Here is a 22,739-nt window from a genome sequence, read left to right on the forward strand (position 1 = left end):
AATCTTGGGTTCACGGAGGACGAGGAGGAAGAGTAATAATAGCTGGCAGGAGCAATATGTTTTCACAAGGATACAAAAACACTACAGCTGAACGGCGCCAAGACACATAGGCACAGCCAGAGGAGTGAAATACATATGAGTCACTTAATCATTTCTTGTGTCCAACCTAGTAGATTGATCATTAAAATTCAAACAAAATTTGAACTTTGAGAATGTTTAAACAAGAGAGAAATGTGAGGAAATGTTAAAGGGATAGGTTGGAGTTTTTGACATGAAGTTGTATGACATCCCTATCAGTAGTGTACTATATCAACAGAGACTTACCACTGGTTGACATTCCTGTTGTCAGCATGCCAATTGCACGCTCCCTCAAATCTTGCGACATCTGTGGCATTGTGCTGTGTGATAAAACTGCACATTTCAGAGTGGCCTTTTATTGTGGGCAGTCTAAGGCACCCGTGTGCACTCATCATGGTGTCTAATCAGCATTTTGATAAGGCACACCTGTGAGGTGGGATGGATTATTTCAGCAAAAGAAAAGCGCTAACTATCACCGATTTGGACAGGTTTGTCAACAATATTTGAGAGAAATGGTGATATTGTGTATGTGGAAAATGTTTTAGATCTTCATCTCATCTCTCAAAATGGGAGCAAAAGAAAAAGTGTTGCGTTTATATTTTTGTTGAGTGTATGACAACATATTTATCACAATTTTTTTTCAAATAACGTAATTTATAAATATCTATTTTTTACAAATACCTTTTAAACATAATTTAAAAAAATACTTATTTTAATAATTAATTACGTGATTATAATTTCAATAATATATTTGTGCATATATATTACAACAAACAGTTTTTATCATAAAAAAAACATGATGTCATAATATATTTTATTACAGGCTCCATCACTAGTGTTACGTTCCAGAGATGATTTGGACCCCAGATGCAGAGGCGGAGAGCTTGGAGTTCAATTAGATTCTTTTAATGGCACAGCGTGAAAAATCCAAGAACAAAAGGCGATGGTGTAAAGCACAAAGTAGAACTGAAAGAGACACCATGAAAAAACTTAAAACCTAACAAGGAAGAGCAGGAGAACAGGGAAAAGGCTGGGCTGAAACTAAGACAAAATAACACGAGTAGAAAAATGTAGTCCACAGGTAAAGTACAAGTCCACATGCGCGTAGCGAGTAGGAGCTTGGACAAAGAGCCAGCGTCCACCAGCTGTAGGCAGTCAGCTTAAGTAGAGGAAGTAATTAGCCACAGGGGTGCCCAGCCTTCCCGTCTCCAGCCTGCTCCTGGGTGACTGCAAAACACAGAGAAAACAGGCCAGGAGAAGGCAGGGACAGCAAACAAACTGAGTAGGCCACGAAGGCCAGGTGCGAACGTGACAACTAGTTGCCTTTCTTTCGCTTGGAATGTTTGGCATGGCACTTTCTCCACTCTAAGGTACCCCTTTACAGATGCCATGAAGCCAAAGATGTCTACTGCGACTGTTAGCAGTATCAGATGTCCCGGTAAAAGTATTAAAGCTGACTGTTATTTGAAGTTTGGTTGTAAAAGGTAGGTGGCAACTTTGTCTGTGGTGCAAGTATACTTGTTTTTCTTTGACGGGAGCCAAAAACCAGGAGAAGGACACGCCCCTTTTCATGGCCACCCGCCACTTCCTCAAGGTAGGAGACACACAAGTTTCCTGCAAAAGTACACAGTCAAGTGAGTGTTTCGAGCCGGGGTCTCAAACTCACCTCACTCGGGGGCCGCTGGAGGTAGAGTCTGGGTGAGGCTGGGCCAACTGACACTTCCTGTCCGTCTTTAGCTGTTGTTCGACATGTTGGTGCTACAAAAACACACTCTTGTGTGTCTGCACCAGGTGAGCTAAAACACACCACAGAATGTTTCTTTTATTGCTTATTTTATCCAAAATACGTCTGATGATTGGTTTGAAACGACCTCATGGTTTTGCGAAACAGGAGCCGATGCCTCAGAAAGAGGCAGCGATTAGTCCAGGCGCCCTCAAGTGGCCACTTTTGTGACTGTCACTACTGAAACATACAGTACACATCTCATCAATAGTCACATTATTAGAGAGAGATCTTAGTATAAATCTACATTTAAAAATTGGGCTGTCAAAGTTACGTGCACACGTCTTGTTTGACGTCTTGACTAAAAAAAAGACTAAACGTATTTGAATCAACTGTCGCTCTGAGTTGAGTTGACGGAGTTTGTTGCCTGCCAGAGAGAAGTGAGAAAGTGCAGCACTGTCATTTATTCAGTGGTGCCCTTGGCATACGAGTGTCTCGGCCGTCTCTCTTGGCTGATTTTTTTTGCTTTGAACTGCGAGCTACAAAGTTGGGTTAAGAACTGCTCGTTACCGGCAGGCATAGCCGAGGACAGCTATTTGGGGCCTTGTTTTAATGTAAACATGGATGTAAATAGTATTAGTGGACCGCTCGCTCGTCACCGCAAAGATTTTCAACACACCAGCAAAACATACGTACATGAAAGCGATCTAATTGATCTCATTTATTATGTATTGTGTAAAACTATGACAGGAACAACATCCAATTAAAAGCAAGACATGAATACAGGTCCACCATCCTCCAGTATGAGCCTGGAGTTGATATGATTTGATTTGAAACATTTATTTCATTCAAGAAAGAAAAAACAAACAAACAAACAGTATTCATGGAATTTCAATAGTTTTACCTGAAGAAATAATGGATTTGTTGGGTCTCTGTTTTGTTTTCTACTAATTATCCTTATTGCTCTTTTTTGCAAAATAAATATTGACTGAGTATATGTTTTACAAGCATTTCCCCATACTTCAATGCAATAGGTCAGATATGGAACAATCATGGTATTGTACAACATATACATTGCTTTGTTATCCAGTGAATCCTTTACTTTATGTAACAATGCTATTATTTGGGATATATTTACCTTTTGTATAGTGTATATGTGATTCCCAACACAACTTCTCATCCAGAATTACACCCAAAAACTTTTCCTTTACTCTATTAATTTCAATACCATCTATATTAACTGAAGCACCAGAGTCTATCCCTCTGTTACTGAATATCAGATTTTACCTCATCTATCTGCACAAACTGCTTCCTATTTTCTAAATAACTTGAAATCCATTCAAGTGCAACTCCTCTGATACCATATTTGCTCAGTTTTTTAAGAAGTATGGTATGATCAGTGGTATCAAAAGCCTTTTTGAGGTCAACAAAAATACTTACCAAAAACTGTTTCTTTTCTATTGCAGTAGATATTTCTTCTGTTAATTCCATAAGAGCCATTGATGTGGAGTGGTTAGTTCTAAATCCATACTGACTATTACTTAAAATATTGCATCTATCTATAAATTTGTCTAACCTGGTTACAAAGAATTTCTCTAATATTTTGGAAAATTGTGGAAGCAAGGATACTGGTCTGTAGTTGGAGAAAGCATGTTTATCTCCATTTTTATAAATTGGAATTACTTTGGCAATTTTCATTTTGTCAGGAAAAACTCCTGACAAAAAGGATAGACTACAAATATATGTAAATGGTTCAATAACCAATTCAGTAATATCCTTTCCCAGTATCATGTCCATATCTATAAAGTCAGTGGATCCTTTACTTGTACAACTTTTTACAGTATTCAGTATTTCTTCTTTTTCTACCTTACCAAGAAAAATACTGTCCAGATTATCCATAATTGTGTTTTTATTTACATTGCATTTTATTGTAGATATGTTTGCTGCAAGACTAGGGCCTACATTAACAAAGAAGTCATTAAACTCATTGACTATTTCAGATTTATCAAAAATGTCACAAAATAATTTGGAAGAGCCGATTCTCGTTTATCATTTTTTATTACACTATTTATTATTCTCCAGGTAGCCTTAGTGCTCTTTCTATTTTCATATAGTACATTACCATACCTCCACCCGCAGTTTGACTTTGTAGTCGTATCATAGACCTGCGTCCGCATGTTCTGGACACGCGGGTAAAGAGAGGGGCTGAGCTGTCAACTGATCACCACCTGGTGATGAGTTGGATTAGATGGCGGGGGAGGATGCCGGACAGACCCGGGAGACCCAAACGTGTAGTGAGGGTGTGCTGGTAACATCTCCTGTTCGTCGAATCTTCAGCTCTCGCCTCCGGCAGAGCTTCGGCTGCATCCCGGGGGAGGACGAGGATATTGAGTCCGAATGGGCTCTATTCCGTGCCTCCATTGCTGAGGCAGCCGATTGGAGCTGCGGCCGCAAGGTGGTCTGTGCCAGTCGTGGCGGCAAGCCCCGAACCCGATGGTAGACACCAGAGGTCAGGGCTGCCGTCAAGCTGAAGAAGGAGTCCTATCGAGCATGGATGGCTTGTGGGACTCCTGAAGCAGCTGATAGGCACCGGCAGGCCAAGCGGCACGCGGCTTCGGCGGTGGTCGAGGCAAAAACTCGGGTGTGGGAGGAGTTCGGTGAGGCCATGGAACACGACTTTCGGCCGGCCTCGAAGAGGTTCTGGCAAACCGTCCGTCGCCTCAGAAAGGGGAAGCAGTGCCCGGTCCACACTGTTTACAGTGGGGACGGGGGCCTGCTGACTTAGACTGAGGACATAGTTGGGCGGTGGAAGGAATACTTTGAGGCCCTTCTCAATCCCACTGACATATCTTCCATAGAGGAAGCAGAGGCTGAAAACACGAACGCGGACAGTTCCATCACCGTGGCTGAAGTATCTGGGGTAGTCAAAACGCTCCCCAGTGGCAAAGCTCCGAGGGTGGACGAGATTTGCCCTAAATTCCTCAAGGCTCTGGATGTTGAGGGACTGTCTTGGCTGACACGTCTCTTCAACATTGCGCGGAAGTCGGGAACAGTACCTCTGGATTGGCAGACTGGGGTGGTGGTCCCCCTTTTCAAGAAGGGTGACCGGAGGGTGTGTTCCAACTGTAGGGGGATTACACTCTTCAGCCTCCCTGGGAAAGTCTATTCCAGGGTGCTGGAGAGAAGGGTACGACCGTTAATCGAACCTCGGCTACAGGAGGTGCAATGTGGTTTTCGTCCTGGTCGCGGAACACTGGACCAGCTCTACAGCCTTGCAAGGGTGCTGGAGGGTACTTGGGAGTTTGCCCAACCAGTCTACATGTGCTTTGTGGACCTGGAAAAGGCATTCGACCGTGTCCCTCGCGGTGTCCTGTGGGGGGTGCTCCGGGAATATGGGATTGGTGGTGCGCTACTATGTGCCATTCAGTCCTTGTACAACCGGAGCAGGAGCCTGGTTCGCGTTGCCAGCAGTAGGTCAAGCCTGTTTCCGATGAACGTTGGCCTCCGCCAAGGCTGCCCTTTGTCACCGATTCTGTTTATAATTTCCACAGAATTTACGTTCTGCGCAGCCAAGGTGTCAAGGGAGTCCAGTTCGGGGGCGTTAGGATCTCGTCTCTGCTATTTGCAGACGATGTGGTCCTGATGGCCTCATCGGGCTGTGACCTGCAGCGTTTACTGGGACGGTTTGCATCTGAGTGTGAAGCTTCTGGGATGAGACTCAGCACCTCCAAATCTGAGGCCATGGTTCTCAGTCGGAAAAGGGTGGATTGCTCCCTCCGGGTTGGGAATGAGGTCCTGCCCCAGGTGGAGGAGTTCAAGTATCTCGGGGTCTTGTTCACGAGTGAGGGAAGGTTGGAGCGTGAGGTCGATAGGCGGATCGGCGCAACGTCTGCAGTAATGCGGTCGCTGTACCGGACCGTCGTGGTGAAGAGAGGACTGAGCCGGAAGGCAAAGCTCTCAATTTACCGTTCGATCTATGTTCCCACCCTCATCTATGGTCATGAGCTTTGGGTCGTGACCGAAAGAACGAGATCGCGGATACAAGTCGCCACTCGCATTAAACATGCACAAAACTGGGAGATTTCTAACTGGATATTATTTTTGAAATAAAATAAAGGCCCAAAAATGGACTTTTTTCAACAAAATTGAGGGGAAAGAGGAACGGTGTACCAGGGTCCCTGGGCACTTGTGACGTTCGGAAGATTGTCTTCGGATGGAGTGAGATTTAGTAGGCCCAGAATTGCTGGCAGATGTTAGCATTATTGATTTAAAAGTACAGATTAAAAAAAATTGTAAATGCGTGTATTTTTCATGGTAGTACGACATCCACAGACAAAAAAGCAGCTATGTGCGTGTGTGCGTTGGGCATAGCATCCATGTTTGGAGCAGGGAGAGGGTAGCATATACGCTTACACATGGTTGCACCCTCTTGGCAGCCGCGTGTCCTGAGCAAACAGTCCCTTTAACGCAGGGGTGTCCAATGTGTGGCCTGGGAGCACATTCTAAAAATAGAATTTTATCAGGAACAACAAAAAGAGCAAAATCAGCAGTAATCTTACAAGAATAAAATCTAAATATTAAGAGAAAAAAAGTTGTCTTTGTACAAGAATAATGTAGTAATAGAGAAAATGTAATTTTTGTAGCATAAGGTTGAAATGGCAAAGAAAAATGACTTTTTATCAGCTGTAATATGAAAACCAAAACGACGAATAAAGATGTCGTTTTTGGAAAATTAGCATGTAATGGCACGACAGTCAAGACAAAATGTCCTGGGTGGCCGTGGCCGTTGTCAAGGAATCACAAAAATGCAGAGTCAAATATCCGTGTAACGAAAAGTATTTAATCCAAAAAAGATAACAAAAATACAAAAACAACACAGGAAGCAAAGTACTGTACAACAGAAATACCTCCGGACCTAGTCACGGGAATAGCAAAAACAGAAAACACTGCTAGCACGGACACTGAGCAGGAAAAAATCACAGTAAAAACAAAAAGAGCAGCTAACAAAAACTAGCAGAGGTTCCAGAGTAAACGTGACCACTGAAGGACGTCAAGCAGGTAGGACTTAGCGATGTTACCAGATGTGCCGAGGCTTCGAAGTTTGTGTCCAGTAATGGAGGGGGCCTTAGCACGAAGCGCGTATCAAGGCTTGGTTCATTTAGGGGAGGAGCTGAAAATGATGACGTCTGAAGCCTCGCTGCCCGGCTGTACCACGTGACTGCTTCGGGCAGTGGTTCAGATTTTGGTGTGAGGTTTCACAGCAATATAAACCCCTCAGGCTCCATTCAAAATGTGGGTTTTTGATGAGGAGTTGTAGTCATTTCAGCGTTTGTATAGCGGTTATAGAGTTTGGATACTAGAGTTTGGAGCAAGGATGGAGCCAGTGAGGAAGAGGATGATTTCCCCTGTCACGGCCCAGGGGCCCTTCGCCAAAAAGGGGAGTGGCTGCGACGCAGAACTCTCAGGCAAAAATTCAACCGGAATGCGAAGCGGCTGTCCGAGCACTAACTCAGCAGGCGCAGCCTCGAGGTCCTCCTTGGGAGCCGAACGCAATCCTAGCATGACCCAGGGCAAACGGTCAACGCAGTTGCTGTCTGAGAGCGCAGCACGCAACGCCGCCTTAAGTGACCGGTGAAAGCGCTCACACAAGCCGTTAGCCTGAGGGTGGTAAGCCGCCGTGCGGTGTACCTGCACACCCAAAGACGTCGCCAATGCCGACCAAAGCTCCGACACAAACTGGGGCCCCCTGTCCGAGGTGATATCAGACGGCGTGCCAAAACGTGCGACCCAGGCCGACAGAAACGCGCGGGCCACGTCAGCAGAGGTAGTGGTGGACAAGGGAACCGCCTCGGGCCATCTGGTGGTGCGATCCACCATGGTGAGCAGTTGCGTAAATCCTTGAGACGGAGGCAGGGGACCCACCAGGTCCACGTGCACGTGGTCAAACCGCCTGTCAGGGATCAGGAATGGCTCCAGGGGGGCCTTCGTGTGCCGGTGGACCTTGGCACGCTGACACGCCACGCATGCAGCCGCCCACTCCCTGACGTCCCTCCGAAGGCCAGGCCAGACAAACTTCGCACCAACCAGCTTGACCGACGCACGAACCCCAGGATGCGAGAGGGAGTGAATTGACTCAAAAACCCGGCGGCGCCAGCCCGTCGGAACCACAGGCCGGAGGCGGCCAGTAGAAACGTCACAGAGGAGCGTGGGGCCGCCATCCTGCATCACCACATCCTCAAGCCTCAGGGCTGTACCTGCGGACACAAGGGAGCGGATATCCAGGTCGCTGAGCTGGTCCGCAGCCATTGCGGCAAAATCCGTCCCAAGGTGCACAGGTGACACCAGTGCACGAGACAGACAATCAGCAACCGGGTTAGCCTTGCCCGCCACATGCTGAATGTCCGTTGTGAATTCCGAAATGGCCGCCAAGTGTCGTTGCTGACGGGCCGACCATGGCTCAGTCACCTTGGACATGGCGAAGGTCAGCGGCTTATGATCGACATAAGCCGTGAAGCGGCGGCCTTCCAACAAAAAACGGAAATGCCGGCACGCAAGATAAAGCGCCAGTAGCTCCCGGTCAAAAACGCTATACTTCCGCTCGTTATCCCGCAGCTTACGGCTGAAAAACGCAAGTGACTGCCAAACCCCCGTCACCTGCTGCTCAACTACTGCCCCGACAGCAATGTCAGACGCGTCTGTCGTCAAAGCCACCGGCGCCGCGGCGATGGGGTGAGCGAGAAGCGTGGCGTCTGCGAGGGCGGATTTAGCCTGCTTGAAAGCACGGACACGCTCAGGAGTCCAGTCGAGAGGGTCATTGGCCTTCTTCTGCCGCAAGGCCGTGTAAAGAGGTTGCAGGAGGTGGGCCGCGCGAGGAAGAAAACGGTTGTAAAAATTAACCATGCCCAAAAATTCCTGCAGTGATTTAACTGACGCCGGGCGGGGGAAATCCGCCACCGCCTGTACCTTGGAAGGCAACGGAATCGCGCCCTGCGATGAAATACGGTGGCCCAAAAAATCTATCACCGGCAGCCCAAACTGACATTTGGCCGGGTTAACGATGAGGCCATGTTCATCAAGACGGCGAAAAACCTGCGTGAGGTGCGACAGGTGTTCCTCGGCCGAAGTACTGGCCACCAATATGTCGTCGAGATAGACGAACACAAAGGTAAGGTCACGCAGTACCGACTCCATGAGCCTCTGAAAGGTCTGCGCTGCCCCCTTAAGGCCAAAAGGCATGCGCAAAAATTCAAAAAGCCCGAACGGGGTAATTACCGCAGTCTTAGGCACATCGTCTGCGCGCACAGGAACTTGGTGATAACCACGGACCAAGTCAACCTTGGAAAAAAACGTTGCACCGGCCAGGCGAGCAGAAAAATCCTGCATGTGCGGAATGGGGTAGCGATCATGCGTGGTGATATGGTTAGGGCGGCGGAAATCACTACACGGTCGCCATGACCCATCCGACTTGGGCACCATGTGCAGGGGCGAGGCCCATGGGCTATTAGACCGTCTCACAATGCCCAAACGCTCCATTGTAGAAAACTCCTCTTTAGCTGTAGCTAATTTGGCCGCGTCCAGGTGACGCGCGCGCGCGCAAAAACTGGCGGTCCTACAGTAGGAATGAAATGTTCAACACCATGCTTAGTACTCCTGGTAGAAAAAGCTGGTGTGATCAAAGCTGGAAAATCCGCTAGCAAACGCTGAAAAACGTCCCCCGACGCCAGAAAATTTGCTTTGGTCAACGGCCCAAGTCCCCCCATCTCACACGGAAATGTGGCAAAAGACACAGCGTCAATCAAGCGGCGATTAGAAACATCAACCAGCAGTCCATTAGCACTCAAAAAATCCGATAATAGGGACAGTTATTGAGGCAATGACAAAATCCCACACGAAATTACGCCCGTGGAAACAGTCACCGACCTTGTGCCAAAAGTGTTGATGGGAGAGCCGTTCGCGACACTTAACGGTGGCCCGCAGCCCTCGGCCACCTTGTCCGTGTTCTCCGGGGGAAGCAGGCTGACTTGCAAGCCGGAGTCCACCAGGAAACGCCTCCCTGACCGCGAATCACTAATGAAGAGCAGCTCACTCCGTTCACCGACGCCCACAGCCGCTACTGGACACCGGCGCTGGCATTTCCCGGCGCTTCGAAGGGGCAGGGGGGAACACATCGCCGAGCCTTCGCGCCGAACCGCTGGTGAAAGAAGCACAGGTTCTTCCCGCTCCGCTTCTGAGACACCACACCAGCCACCATCGACGGGTCCGTGTCCTCCGTCGCCGTCTGCAGTGTATCTGCTGTCACACCGTGCACCGCGAACTCCGGGAGCTTCGCAGCGGCGGCGACGGCCGGAGCTGGGAGCTGGGGCGACAAGGCCGACGAGGAATCACACTGATCTGCAGCTTGAAACATGTTCAACGGGGTCACCAATGTGGCAGTTGTAAGGAAGACTCAAGGTTTGGTCTCATGCAGAACTTTATTCTCCAACTGCACACTACTCAACTTGACAAAGATGGAACATCTCCTTTATAGCGCTAACACTTGCGCGCCCAAACCTGGACTCTAACCACGCCCCCAGTCGACTCCTGACTGGGTGAGAGACATGCCCCCAAGTGTCCACCACACCACCTTTAAAAGTATGAAAGATAAAAATGTTGTATAAAGCCTGTCTGGCCTCTTCCTTTACAAAATAGGAGGCGTTATTCACCTTTATTCTGTGTGTCTTTTATTCATGCTTTGTCTTAAATTTTTTTTATTGTTTTTGCTACTGCTATTTTAAATGCATCGCTCTTATTAGAGTTACTACTTTTTATTGTTTCAATTGGAATGGTTTGGTTTAAAGGGGTTTTTGCTGTGTGCTGTTCTGACGTTCCTTCACCATGTAGTCTCCATGTTATTCATATTACATTTCATCTTTTGAACTCCAAGGTAACCGTGTCGCTTTCTGATAGGACAGTTGGTAGTTTTCCTCATAATCAATAAGAAAGCCGAATGGTGGTCTGTGTGGAGTTTGCATGTTCTCGACGTGCGTGTTTTTTTTCCGGGTGCTCCGGTTTCCTCCCACATCCAAAGACATGCAGGTTAGGTTCATTGGCAACTCTAAATTGTCCATAGGTATGAATGTGCTCTGCAATTGGCTGGCGACCACTGCAGGGTGTGCCCCGCCTGTCGCCCGAAATCATGCCCCCGCGACCCTAAAGATGAGAAGCGGTATAGAAAATGGATGGATGAATAAGAAAGACAATGTTGTGCTTTATGACATGTGCATCTGTTTTGAACTCCAAGGTAACCGTGTCGCTTTCTGATAGGACAGTTGGTAGTTTTCCTCATAATGAATAAGAAAGACAGTCTTTATGCTTTATGACATGTGCATCTGTTTTGAAGTCAGAGGTAACCGTGTCAGCGCCAAAGCTCTTTCTGATAGGACAGTTGTAGTTTTCATGATACGCAATTCTAAGACAGATGGGCTGTGTGCTTTATGACATGAGCATCTCTTTATGTCGTTACATTGTGGATTGAACGTGTTTGCTGCTGGACTTCATATTTTGGACTTCCTATCTTGGAGAATCATCCAACCAGGCTTCCTCATCTTTCAAGAGGTGCAGGTAAAGTACATCTTTTTTATGCTAAATGCTTCAAACAGCCGAGAGCGGGGGTGTCCAAAGTTTGTGTGTGTGTGTATTCTGAAAATGAAATAAATTCTTACTACTAGGGATACTCCGATCAGGGTTTTATGCTGCCGATTCCGATACCAATCACTAAATCAATCACTGAAATCGGCCGACGCCGACCACATGGATTGATTATACATTTTTAAATTTATTGATGAGCGCTATTGGCCAGGGGTGTGATATAAAAGTGAAAAGTCAGGACAATTCCAAGGTCTCTTGACTGCCAAGGGAGCCAAAAAACAGGTAATTGCGAATAAAAGTAGTAATTAATGGGGGGGAGGAACATGATTTTTTTTTCATGGGACACAATATTCCTGTCTGCAGGTAATCTGCTTTTTTGGTTCCATTCCTAATAATAGTGTTTAAGATGCCCCATGTTGCTCTAATGTTATTTTCATTGTTGTCTAATATGTGACTATATTCTCTTACATTGTCTTGAAATATATGAGAACTTGTTTTTGTACGTCTAATACTTATTTTCTGCTTCTTTAGTTTTTACTATTATAAATTACTTTGGAGACACTTTGTCATCCACAGTTGAATTATCATCTTTTGTTTGTTGGACAATGCTCTCAAAGGTCAGTGCACATCATAGAGCTTCATATAAATATTTACAAAGGGCCCGTATGCTTCATGTACATCTTTTTTTTTACAATGCATTCCCAACGTTGTTCTTCCAGATCTTTATTTAAAAACATGAATACTTTCCTCTGTTCTTGTCTTCGAATTGTCTTTTTTGTTTTCCACCGTTCTCCTCCTGTATGTTTCATTGTAAATTAAAAACACTGGAAGATGATGTCAGTTATTAGCAGGGCACTAGTTGTGTTATCAAAATCATTAGTGAATATGTTATCAATGACCAATGATCTGTTATTCTGCTCGGTCTGGTTATTTCAGGATATATACTCAAACTGTACATTGTATCTAAGTTAATAAGTTAACTGTACTTGTTTAAAAACGGCAGCACTATTACACCCTGTCTGTACAAAATAACACCTTAAAGAGGCGTATGGCATTCAAGTTGTTTTAACGACAACAAAACATGCTGGGAAATGCATCATCTGTCCATTCCACAGCTGCAAATCCTTACGGGTTACACACCTGACGGATTGTGATGATTTTGTGTTGATATAAAATACTGTAGCTTTTGCCTGGCTATTGAGAGAATGCCGAAGAGGTGCTCGATCAACAATCGCTTATTGAAACCAACAACTAGGTCAAAACACCCATAGTTGTATATCCGCGGACCCTCAGAAAGTAGACATTTACAGCAGAAATGAATGGACACGAAAAAATGTCCATCCACACAAGTGAAGTTTAAAAAAGATGCATGTCCACATGAAAACACATTCATCAGCTGTCATGCGCATTTTATCCCAACCTGAAAACGCAACCACAGGGGTGCATTATATTGGTATGTTCCAATCCTGGCACTGCGTGTGCTGGAAACCGAGATAAAAGATGTGCAGGCTGCTTACTTATCAAGTCGTCACTGCTAATGAGACGTTTTCTCAAAATCTGACCAAACTACTATATTTTCAGTGTAATAAGAAATCAAAAAAATAAAAACATCATGACAGAACAATCAATGTAATGATGAAGACTCTTCTGCCTTGTATTTAGCAAACATCAACTGCTTGTATTGTTTTTGAATTTGCTCATCTCTGTACATTGTTTGAGTTCCTTACTCAATCCGTTCTATAATTTAATTCCACACACGGAAATGCTGTGGGTTTTCAGCGTTGTTCTCGCATATAAGTGTTTTAAGTTTAATTTTCCCCTGAGATCATATTTCTCCTCTCTGATAGAGAAATACTGCATGACGTTTTTGGCTAACAAATTCTTATGAACTTTATGCATTGTTTTAGCAGTTTGCATTGCAGAGATGCAGACCAAAGTGAGAGCTTTCCAGGTCATAATGGTTGTACATAATGATATCCAATATTGATGTAACATTACTTTAAACAAGACTACTGCAACTGGTAACAGCTCTAGTGACAGATGCACGTTCTGGCGAGTAACGTATGCTGTATCTGCAGATGATGTGAACTAATAAATAGATTAAGTGAAGCTAAGAGTATCATGGAAGATTCCCCCATCTTTTGGACTTCATTATCAACGCCACACCAACAACACAACTTCCATCCATCCATTTTCTATACCGCTTCTTCCTCTTTAGGGTCGCGGGGGCATGCTGGAGCCTATCCCAGCTGACTTCGAGCGACAGGCGGGGTACACCCTGGACTGGTCGCCAGCCAATGGCAGGGCACATATAGACAAACAACCATTCACACTCACATTCATACCTATGGACAATTTAGAGTCACCAATTAACCTAACATGCATGTTTTTGGAATGTGGGAGGAAGCCGGAGAAAACCCACACACGCACGGGGAGAACATGCAAACTCCACACAGAAATGCCCAAAGGAGAATCGAACCCAGGTCTTCCCCATCTCCAGGTTGTTACTGTGTTGGCCAACATGCTAACCACTAGACCACCGTGCGGCCCAACAACACAACTTTAAACTCAAAAATTGTTCAGGATATGGATAATTTAGGGCTAAACTGGGGATGATATTGGCTTAAAAAGGCTTAAAAATGAGCTATTTTTTCATACTGGCATTGTTTCCAAATTTGGAAATTTAAGAGTCTAACTTGTCTTACTTGGTAACATGTTATTTTAGTTTACTATTGGTCATAATTTTTAAAGTTACTTTTGTTGAAAGAAAACGTTTAAAATAAATCACAGTAAAAGAAGCATAGTGTGTTCCTTCATTACAAGAGATGCGATTAGTTTGTCGAGGCACGTCAAACTGTATTTCTACAGCACATTTAAAACAACCTGGATGAACCAAAGTGCTGCACAAACCACACAGACAATAACAATAAAAGCATGCGACATGGCGGTGGTGCTGAGTGGGCTCCATGGTTAGCTATCAGGGAGAAGTAGCAGGGGAAGGAGGGAAAAAAAAAACTTATGACAGCTTGCTAACGATCGCGATACAACTGTGCATTTGCGGAAAGAACAACTTTTTTTAAAAGTAGAGTCAGATTACATGTACACAAACAATGCGATACAATTTATCTTATAAAGTTTACGTATTCCCTCCAATATAATCGACTCTCATGCATTTTATTGGCATTGATGCGCAAAAAATACATTACATCCTGCTGAGATCTCTGAAATTTTAAGAGAGTTGAAAGACAATTGAGGATTTGTGCATCTGAAACACTGCAGAAATGAACCCTAGTCTCAGTTCTCACTTTGCTGTCAAGAGAAATGGATTCAACATTTGTGATATATAACTTTTAGAATTTTCCTTTTCCTCAGGCTATATGATATGTGTGAGATACACTTTTGTAGTGTAACACATACTACAAAACATGTAACGTGTAAAACATACAATCACATTAGGACCGTTTTTCACCTATTATTTTTACTGATTAAATTTAGATTAAGATCGCATTTTGACTAGAAGTGGGTCCCCCTTTCTCTCAGAATGTAACGTGTGTTTTATTTTACAGCAAGCTCCTGTCCAACACTCCAATCATGATGTCTCCGCTCTTCTCTTTTGTCCTGGTGCTGATCTTTTGTGCTCTCGAAACCAGCTCCAGGACGTCCTTTTACGCAGCCGAAGGATCAGACTTGACGCTTCCCTGCAAGCACACATATGCCCGTCAGCAATTAATGATCAGGTGGTATGTGGGGGTGAATGCAAGCTATGAGCGGATAATGTCAACAGATGGCCAATTTGTGCATGGACCACTGAAGGGGAGGGTCCGCTACACGTCTCCCAACCCCCTAAGCGGAGATGCTTCCATAACCATCAGCAACCTGCGTCTCTCAGACACGGGGACGTATGATTGTGATTTGTACGTTAATGGCAAAACACACACACAGAAAATTGACTTGAAAGTCACAAAGAAACCAAGCAAGCCAGAGTGTAGCGTGGAATGGGAGTTTGCAGAGGTTTATGGTGCGAGGCTCAAATGCAGATCCTCACATGACACCCTCCCACTGACGTACAGCTGGACAAAGATGGACGGAAACAAGATGTTGCCTCCTCAGGCCAATGTGGATGCCACAATGGGCCACTTGTTTGTAGACAGGATCACAGAGGACGACTGTGGAACATATCTCTGTACGGTGGAAAGTCTGGTTGGTACCCAACACTGTGACGTCCTACTTGAGTGTCTACAACCAGTCATAATCGAAAAAGATTAACCATGGAGGAGGTGCCCATGTTGACGATGGAGGGGGGAGACGGTCTCGACTGGCAACACTACCCGATAGTGTCACGTGTTGGCATCCTCACACTTCTGGCGATAGGTCTGTAAAGAAGCGATGGAAAGACTTAAGAAAATATGAAATAATGGCCAAAGTTGTTTTGGATTTATTTAGGGTTTGTGTGTTGCTGGAAAGAGGACAATCCATCCGTCATCTCCTGTTCAGAGAGAATCTTGTATTTTTAACCATAACAATATGATGAACTACTTTGTAACGTTTAGCTGCTGAGCCCATTTGTAAACACTTTGGTCAACGTTGCTATTTTAAAAATTGTCTTCATATAAAGATTTGATGTGTGTATATACTGTATATGAAGTTGTCTATAACTGATACTATTTTCTGTGTTGCCCTCCACGTTTGTATCCTGGACAGCAGACATCTTGGCGGGTAAAGATGACAACACGTGACACAAGTGTGGGGAATGAGTAGACGTGGTTTTGATATTGATCAGAACATCTATTGATTTTGTGATGGGAGTGGACGGAACATTTATTTGATGAATGTATGTTCTGTAAAACTCCACAAAAGTTTATGGACAAAAATGTCATGTTCTGTCTGCCATGTATTGCAGTACACCTCTGAGCCACCCGGAGGACCTAATTAAGCACACCTGTGTCTCATTAACTGGTTTCTATTAGCAGTCTGACAAGCTTCCAGTGCCAGATTGTTACAGCTACTCGGGTGTATTCTGCTTTCTGGTCATTTCCTCGTCTAAGTAAAACCCAATTCAATCTGCTAGTGTTGCATTTCTATTGGTTAATTATGTGAACTTGCTGTGGAAGACTAAGTAAAAATGACTGTGGGACAACTGGCAGGAGCGCTCTTTCATTTTCAGCCAGGAGATGGTACAGGTGAAATGAAATGGGGTCCAGGTACCTGTAGACCGGAAACTATCCTGTCTGACTTTCAATTATGTCTGATTTATCTGTCTATTAGTCTGACTTATTCAATAAATTTGGAAACACGTAAGGGGAGGTGAACACTATCCATGAACATGGCTAATAATGCTAGCATTAGAAGCATAATGTACCCGGAAGGCTAAATGTCCTGAATGAGTTGAGAATTTTGACTTTAGAAGCGTCTGAATGGGTTGAGAAATGTGGAAGCAGCTGGAACTCTTTAGATCAAAGGCATTTTGGGAATTTGTGTGATGTGGCTAATAGCATGAATGTCCTGACTTTGTTGAATGAGTTGATGTTCGAATGGCTTGAATCGGTTGGGAAATGTGGCAGTTTTGCATTTTCGATCACCCCCAAAATTGAATCAGTTCTTCCATATCCCATTTCCAACAGTCCAAATCCATTCAGAACTTTTCACTTTTAACAACCCGATAAAGACTGGCAAAAACATAACCTTGGCATTGCTCTTACTAGATGTGTTGCTTTTAATTGGAGCGGTTTTTGTTAAAAGGTATTTTTTGTGCAGCCTTGTAGTCTCCGCATTATTCGTATTACATGTCATCTTTTTCACCTCAAAGGCAACCGTGGCAGCTCCAAAGCTATCGTGGCGCTTTCTGATAGGACAGTTGCAGTTTCATCATCAAATACGAAAGCTAGTCTTTGTGCTTTATGACATAAGCATCTTTTATGTCTTGTGACATGAAGTGATGCATACATAAAGTGACTGTAGACGTGTTTCATCTCAGAGAATCATCCAGCTGAGGTGTCCTCATCTTCCAGGAGGTGCAGGTGAAGTACACTTTTTATGCTAAATGCTAAAAACAGCCTGGGGGGTGTCATGGAGGCGTATTTTTCATTGGCCCTCAGTAAAATGGATTAATATGCAATTAAAAGCATTATTGGAGGCACACATTAAGTGTTTAAACACTGCAATGCTCCCTGTGTCAGCATCAGGGAGACGTGTGCTTTTTTCCATCATAGATGAAGAGCTGCTGCGTGTGTTTATATCCAAGCAGACGCTGTAATAATTCTCATCAGATCAAAACACGTAAATGGTTCTCTCTGAAGGCGTAACGTGGCGACCATAGCTCAGCTGCGGCATGGTCGCTATGTTTAGCAAGTAGGGGTGCATTCAAAGTAAAAGTGTTTCTTGCATCTGCCGCGCAGGATCTCCACCAGTGATTGTGAAGCAGACACACTGGCAGCACCTGCCTTCCTGGTGCATGGGTGTCCAACATGTGGCCCAGGGGCCATCAGTGGCTCATTGCAGAAATATAATGGATAAAATACATGCCACAATCACCACTTCTGGCACTTTACAGAGTGAAATTGTTAGTGGTGTTTTTCTAGTTCTACACACAAGTCACACTTGGACTGGAAGACATGAAAGACAATGTAACGTGTGTTTACTTTACAGCAAGCTCCTGTCCAGCGCTCCAATCCTGACGCCTGCGTTCTTCTCTTTTGTCCTGGTGCTGACCTTTTGCACTCTCAAAGCCAACTCCCAGACGTCCTATTACGCAGCTGTAGGATCAAACATCACTCTTCACTGCAAGCATACATATCCCACTGACAATTTTGACATTTTGTGGGATGTGTGGTTGCCTTCACAAGCCTTGGCTATTACAAGTTGGCATTGTGGTGTTTTTTACAAACCACTGAAGGGCAGGGTCCACCACATGCCTCACAGCTTTCAGACCTCACACTGCAAAGGAGACGCTTCCATAACCATCAGCAACCTGCGTCTCTCAGACACGGGGACCTACACATGCCACTCGAGAAATCCTGTAATGGATGAGATAAGGGAGATGAACATGAACCTGACAGTCATGGAGAAACCAAGCGAGCCGATATGTGGTGTGACACCCTCCAACTGACGTACAGCTGGACAAAGATGAGCGGAAACAAGATGTTGCCACCAAACGCCAGTGTGAATGCCACATTGGGTGACTTGATTGTAGACAGGATCACAGAGGACAACTGTGGAAGATATCTCTGTACGGTGGAAAGTCTGGTTGCTACCCAACACTGTGTCGTCCTACTTGAGTGTCCACCATCAGCCATTAACAAGGGAGTTCCAGTTCCAGCCGTGGCCGTGACGACCGTCGTGCTTGTGCTGGGTCTTGTCGGTGCTCTCGCCATCTGGTACTGGCGCAGAAGTGAAACAGTGGAGGAGGTGCCCATGTTGTCGATGGAGGGGGGAGATGGTCTCGACTTGGAAACACTTCCCGATAGTGTCACGTGTTAGCATCCTTACACTTCTGGCGAGACTGCCAAAAATATGAAATAATGGAACCAAAGTTGTTGGACATCTCGGACCTCATCCAAATTTACACTCCAGCGCGCACATTGAGGTCAGAAGGCCAGCTCCAACTGGTGGTGCCTAAGACCAGATTTAAGACCAGGGGAGACCGGGCCTTTTCTGTTGTCGGCCCAAAGCTGTGGAACACTCTCCCCCCTCATGTAAAAACGCCCCCCACAATTGAAAGCTTTAAGTCTCGTCTTAAAACTCACTTTTATTCTCTGGCTTTTAACTCGGTGTGAGTCGTGTGGTCCTCTGTGTCTTTTATTATTTTTTAAGTTTTTATTGGTTCTATTTATTTTTGTTTTTTAAATTAAATTTACCTACTTCTTGGACTTTTGGCTTTTATTGTTTCGATTTCTTGTTTTAAATATTTTATTGTAGTAGGTTTCTTTGTTTCTATTTGATCTTTTAGTTTTTATTGTCGTAATTTTTACTTTTTATTTACATTTACATTCCTTTATTTACTTATTATTTATGGTTTTGCTAATCTGTGCAGCACCTCGGAAACTGTGTTTATAAAATGTGCTATATAAATAAAGTGGATTGGATTGGATTGGATTGTTTTTGATTCATTTAGGGTTTCTGTGTTGCTGGAAAGAGAAGACAATCCATCCGTCATCTCTTGTTCAAAAAACCCAAATTAATCTTCTAGGAAACTCCCTACATTTCAAGTAATTTTGCATTTCTACTTATTGTTTGCTGTTTAATTTCAGGTTATTGGATAATGATGCCGTATTTGTTGTGCATGACTACTTTTCTTCAATTAAAAATAAATGATAAATTAAGCATACATTTAAATGTACTGTATATACTCCCATTCATTTTACTTCCAGGTACACATACTTCGCATTTGATCTTGTTTACACACACATCACCAAAAGCTAGTGTAGGATGAACTCACTACAGTTTGTCACTTGGAATGTCAGGGGAGTTGGGTCGATAGAAAAAAGACAAAAAATGTTTAATCATTTGAAGAACACCCAAGCAGACATTGTCTTATTACAAGAGACTCACATGTCCAAGTCAGCTGTCCATACACTTCACTCACCACAGTTCCCACACACATATTTAGCAAGTTACAACTCCAAACAGAGAGGGGTAGCTATTTTAATGAACAGGAGGGTGAATTTTACACTCCACAACACTATTACAGACACAGAAGGGAGATATATAATAATGAACATATCTGTTGATAATGTGCATTTCTGCATTGCCAACATATATGGTCCGAATGTTGACGACCCCTCCTTCTTTCATGCCTTCTTTTCTTCTCTCTCTGCACATTTGGATACAAGTATGATCTTGGGAGGGGACCTCAACTTAGTATTTAACCCAGAAGTGGACAGGTCTAGCCCAGCTGGGGGACATCGTGAGTCTCAATCAACATCGATACTGAAGAAATACATGAATGATTTTGGTCTTTGTGATGCTTGGCGCTCTTATCACCCTACTCACAGGGAATATACTTATTTCTCACCAGTGCACCACACCTACTCTCGTATTGACTACTTTTTGACAAGCAACTCAATCATATCAGACATTTCAAACATTCACATACACCCTATCACCATTAGTGACCACGCCCCAAGTCTCTCTTTTTCTCACTAACCAAACTATGAGCGCTCCTACTAGATGCTGGAGATTAAATACATCATTACTAAAAGACTCAGACTTCCTAAAATACTTTGAAAGAGAGTGGACAATGTTTTTAGACTTCAATGACCAACCCGGTGTCTCGGCTAGTATTCTGTGGGAGGCAGCAAAAGCAGTAATGCGCGGAAAAATCATTTCATATTCATCATATAAGAAAAAGAAAGAGAGATTACTAGAATCAGAGTTGGAGAAAAAAATCCAAATCCTCGAAGCAGCTCATGCTGACTCACAAGATGAGCATATTCTAAGTAAACTAAGAAAACTGAAACTAGACTTAAAAGAAATTACTGACAAGAAAATTCAGTTCCAACTGCAGAGACTACGTTTGGAAAAGTTTGAGCATGGCAATAAACATGGAAAATACTTAGCTAACCAACTAAAAGTCAATAAAGAAAAAAGCTCTATCTCCTCCATTAGAAACTCAGGAGGTCACATCACTCACCTCCCGGAAGAAATTAATTCCGTCTTTAGGAGCTTTTATAAAAATCTATATACACCTCAGAATAAACCATCTCTTCCAGATATCGAAACATTTCTCAACAACAGAATTACCAAAATTAAATGACGAACAGGTGACCAACTTAGATGTACCATCCATCCATCCATTTTCTATACCGCTTCTTCCTCCAGCGGGGGCATGCTGGAGCCTATCCCAGCTGACTTCGGGCGACAGGCGGGGTACACCCTGGACTGGTCGCCAGCTAATCGCAGGGCACATATAGACAAACAACCATTCACACTCACATTCATACCTATGGACAATTTAGAGTCGCCAATTAACCTAACATGCATGTTTTTGGAATGTGGGAGGAAGCCGGAGTACCCGGAGAAAACGCGCACACGGGGAGAACATGCAAACTCCACACAGAAATGCCCAGGGGAGAATCGAACCCAGGTCTTCCCGATCTCCAGGCTGTTACTGTGTTGGCCAAAGTGCTAACCACTAGACCACCGTGCGGCCCTTAGATGTACCCATTTCATTAATAGAACTCCATAACGCTCTACAGCGGTTGCCGAATAACAAAGCACCAGGACCTGACGGTTTCCCTGCCGAGTTTTATAAAACATTCTGGTCATTACTATCTCCAATATTTCTTAGAATGGTTTTGGAAATTAAAGACAGTTCATGCTTGCCTCCAAACATGAACTCAGCTACAATCAGTCTTCTGCTGAAACCGGATAAGGACCCAACACTACCTTCCAGTTATCGTCCAATTTCACTGATTAATGCAGATCTTAAAATAATATGCAAAGCGTTAGCTATAAGGCTGGAAAAAGTTACCCCTCATATAATACACCCTGATCAATCAGGATTTATCAAGGGGAGAAACTCAACTAGCAACGTACGCCGTCTAATCAATCTGATTGATTACTCTATCATCCATAATTTAGAAACCACAATTGTCTCATTAGATGCTGAAAAAGCATTTGACAGAGTAAACTGGAAATTTCTCTTTGCAACACTACAAAAATTTGGCTTTGGAGATTCATTTAGAGCATGGATTAAAATACTATACAACACCCCGAAGGCCTCTGTTCGGACCAACAATCACATCTCTCCAGAATTTACTTTACAAAGAGGTACTAGGCAAGGGTGTCCACTCTCTCCCTCACTATTTGCTATCTTTATCGAACCTCTTGCAGCGGCAATTCGACAACATATAAATATTAAAGGGATCCACACCACAAATGTTCATCATAAGATAAGCCTTTATGCTGATGATGTATTACTCTTCCTAGATAATTCACAGTCTTCACTTCACGAATCTATCTCACTCATTAACAATTATAGCACCTTCTCAGATTACTCCATTAACTGGTCTAAATCCACAGTACTGCCCATTAACTTTGGTTTCCAGACCACGCCCTCTATACCACTGTGTTCACGGAACATCAAGTATTTGGGTATTAACATTTCCTCCAACCTGTCAGACCTAATCCGCTTGAATTATACTCCACTATTGAAGTCAATAGAGGATGATCTTGCACGTTGGAGAACCTTACCCATCTCACTTACAGGCAGAGTATCCACCGTGAAAATGATGATTTTACCAAAGGTTAATTATCTATTTTCCATGATCCCCACCAAACCATCTATAATTTGGTTCAAGTCATTAGACTCATA

At 44.1% G+C, this 22,739-nt stretch overlaps 1 protein-coding gene across 1 annotated transcript; it reads left to right on the forward strand.

The window, feature by feature from the left end:
• Nucleotides 1-15,202: 15,202 nt before the first annotated feature.
• Nucleotides 15,203-19,467, forward strand: LOC129187262 (coxsackievirus and adenovirus receptor homolog). Its single transcript, XM_054786289.1, has 4 exons — nt 15,203-15,342; nt 15,499-15,628; nt 17,387-17,445; nt 18,074-19,467. Exons 1-4 carry the CDS (start codon nt 15,203-15,205, stop codon nt 18,531-18,533), a joined length of 789 nt encoding a protein of 262 aa, XP_054642264.1. The 3' UTR covers nt 18,534-19,467.
• The last annotated feature ends 3,272 nt before the right edge of the window (nt 19,468-22,739 follow it).

The sequence above is a fragment of the Dunckerocampus dactyliophorus genome, chromosome 9 (assembly GCF_027744805.1).
Source record: "Dunckerocampus dactyliophorus isolate RoL2022-P2 chromosome 9, RoL_Ddac_1.1, whole genome shotgun sequence".
Taxonomy (NCBI): domain Eukaryota; kingdom Metazoa; phylum Chordata; class Actinopteri; order Syngnathiformes; family Syngnathidae; genus Dunckerocampus; species Dunckerocampus dactyliophorus.

Excerpts from the sequence above, each read along its gene's own strand:
- LOC129187262 (XM_054786289.1), top strand. The coding sequence starts at position 15,203 with ATGTCAACAGATGGCCAATTTGTGCATGGACCACTGAAGGGGAGGGTC. Across the intron at positions 15,629-17,386 it reads TCTGTACGGTGGAAAGTCTG|ACGTGTTTCATCTCAGAGAA; the intron begins GTTGGTACCCAA and ends AAGTGACTGTAG. Across the intron at positions 17,446-18,073 it reads TCATCTTCCAGGAGGTGCAG|CAAGCTCCTGTCCAGCGCTC; the intron begins GTGAAGTACACT and ends TTTACTTTACAG.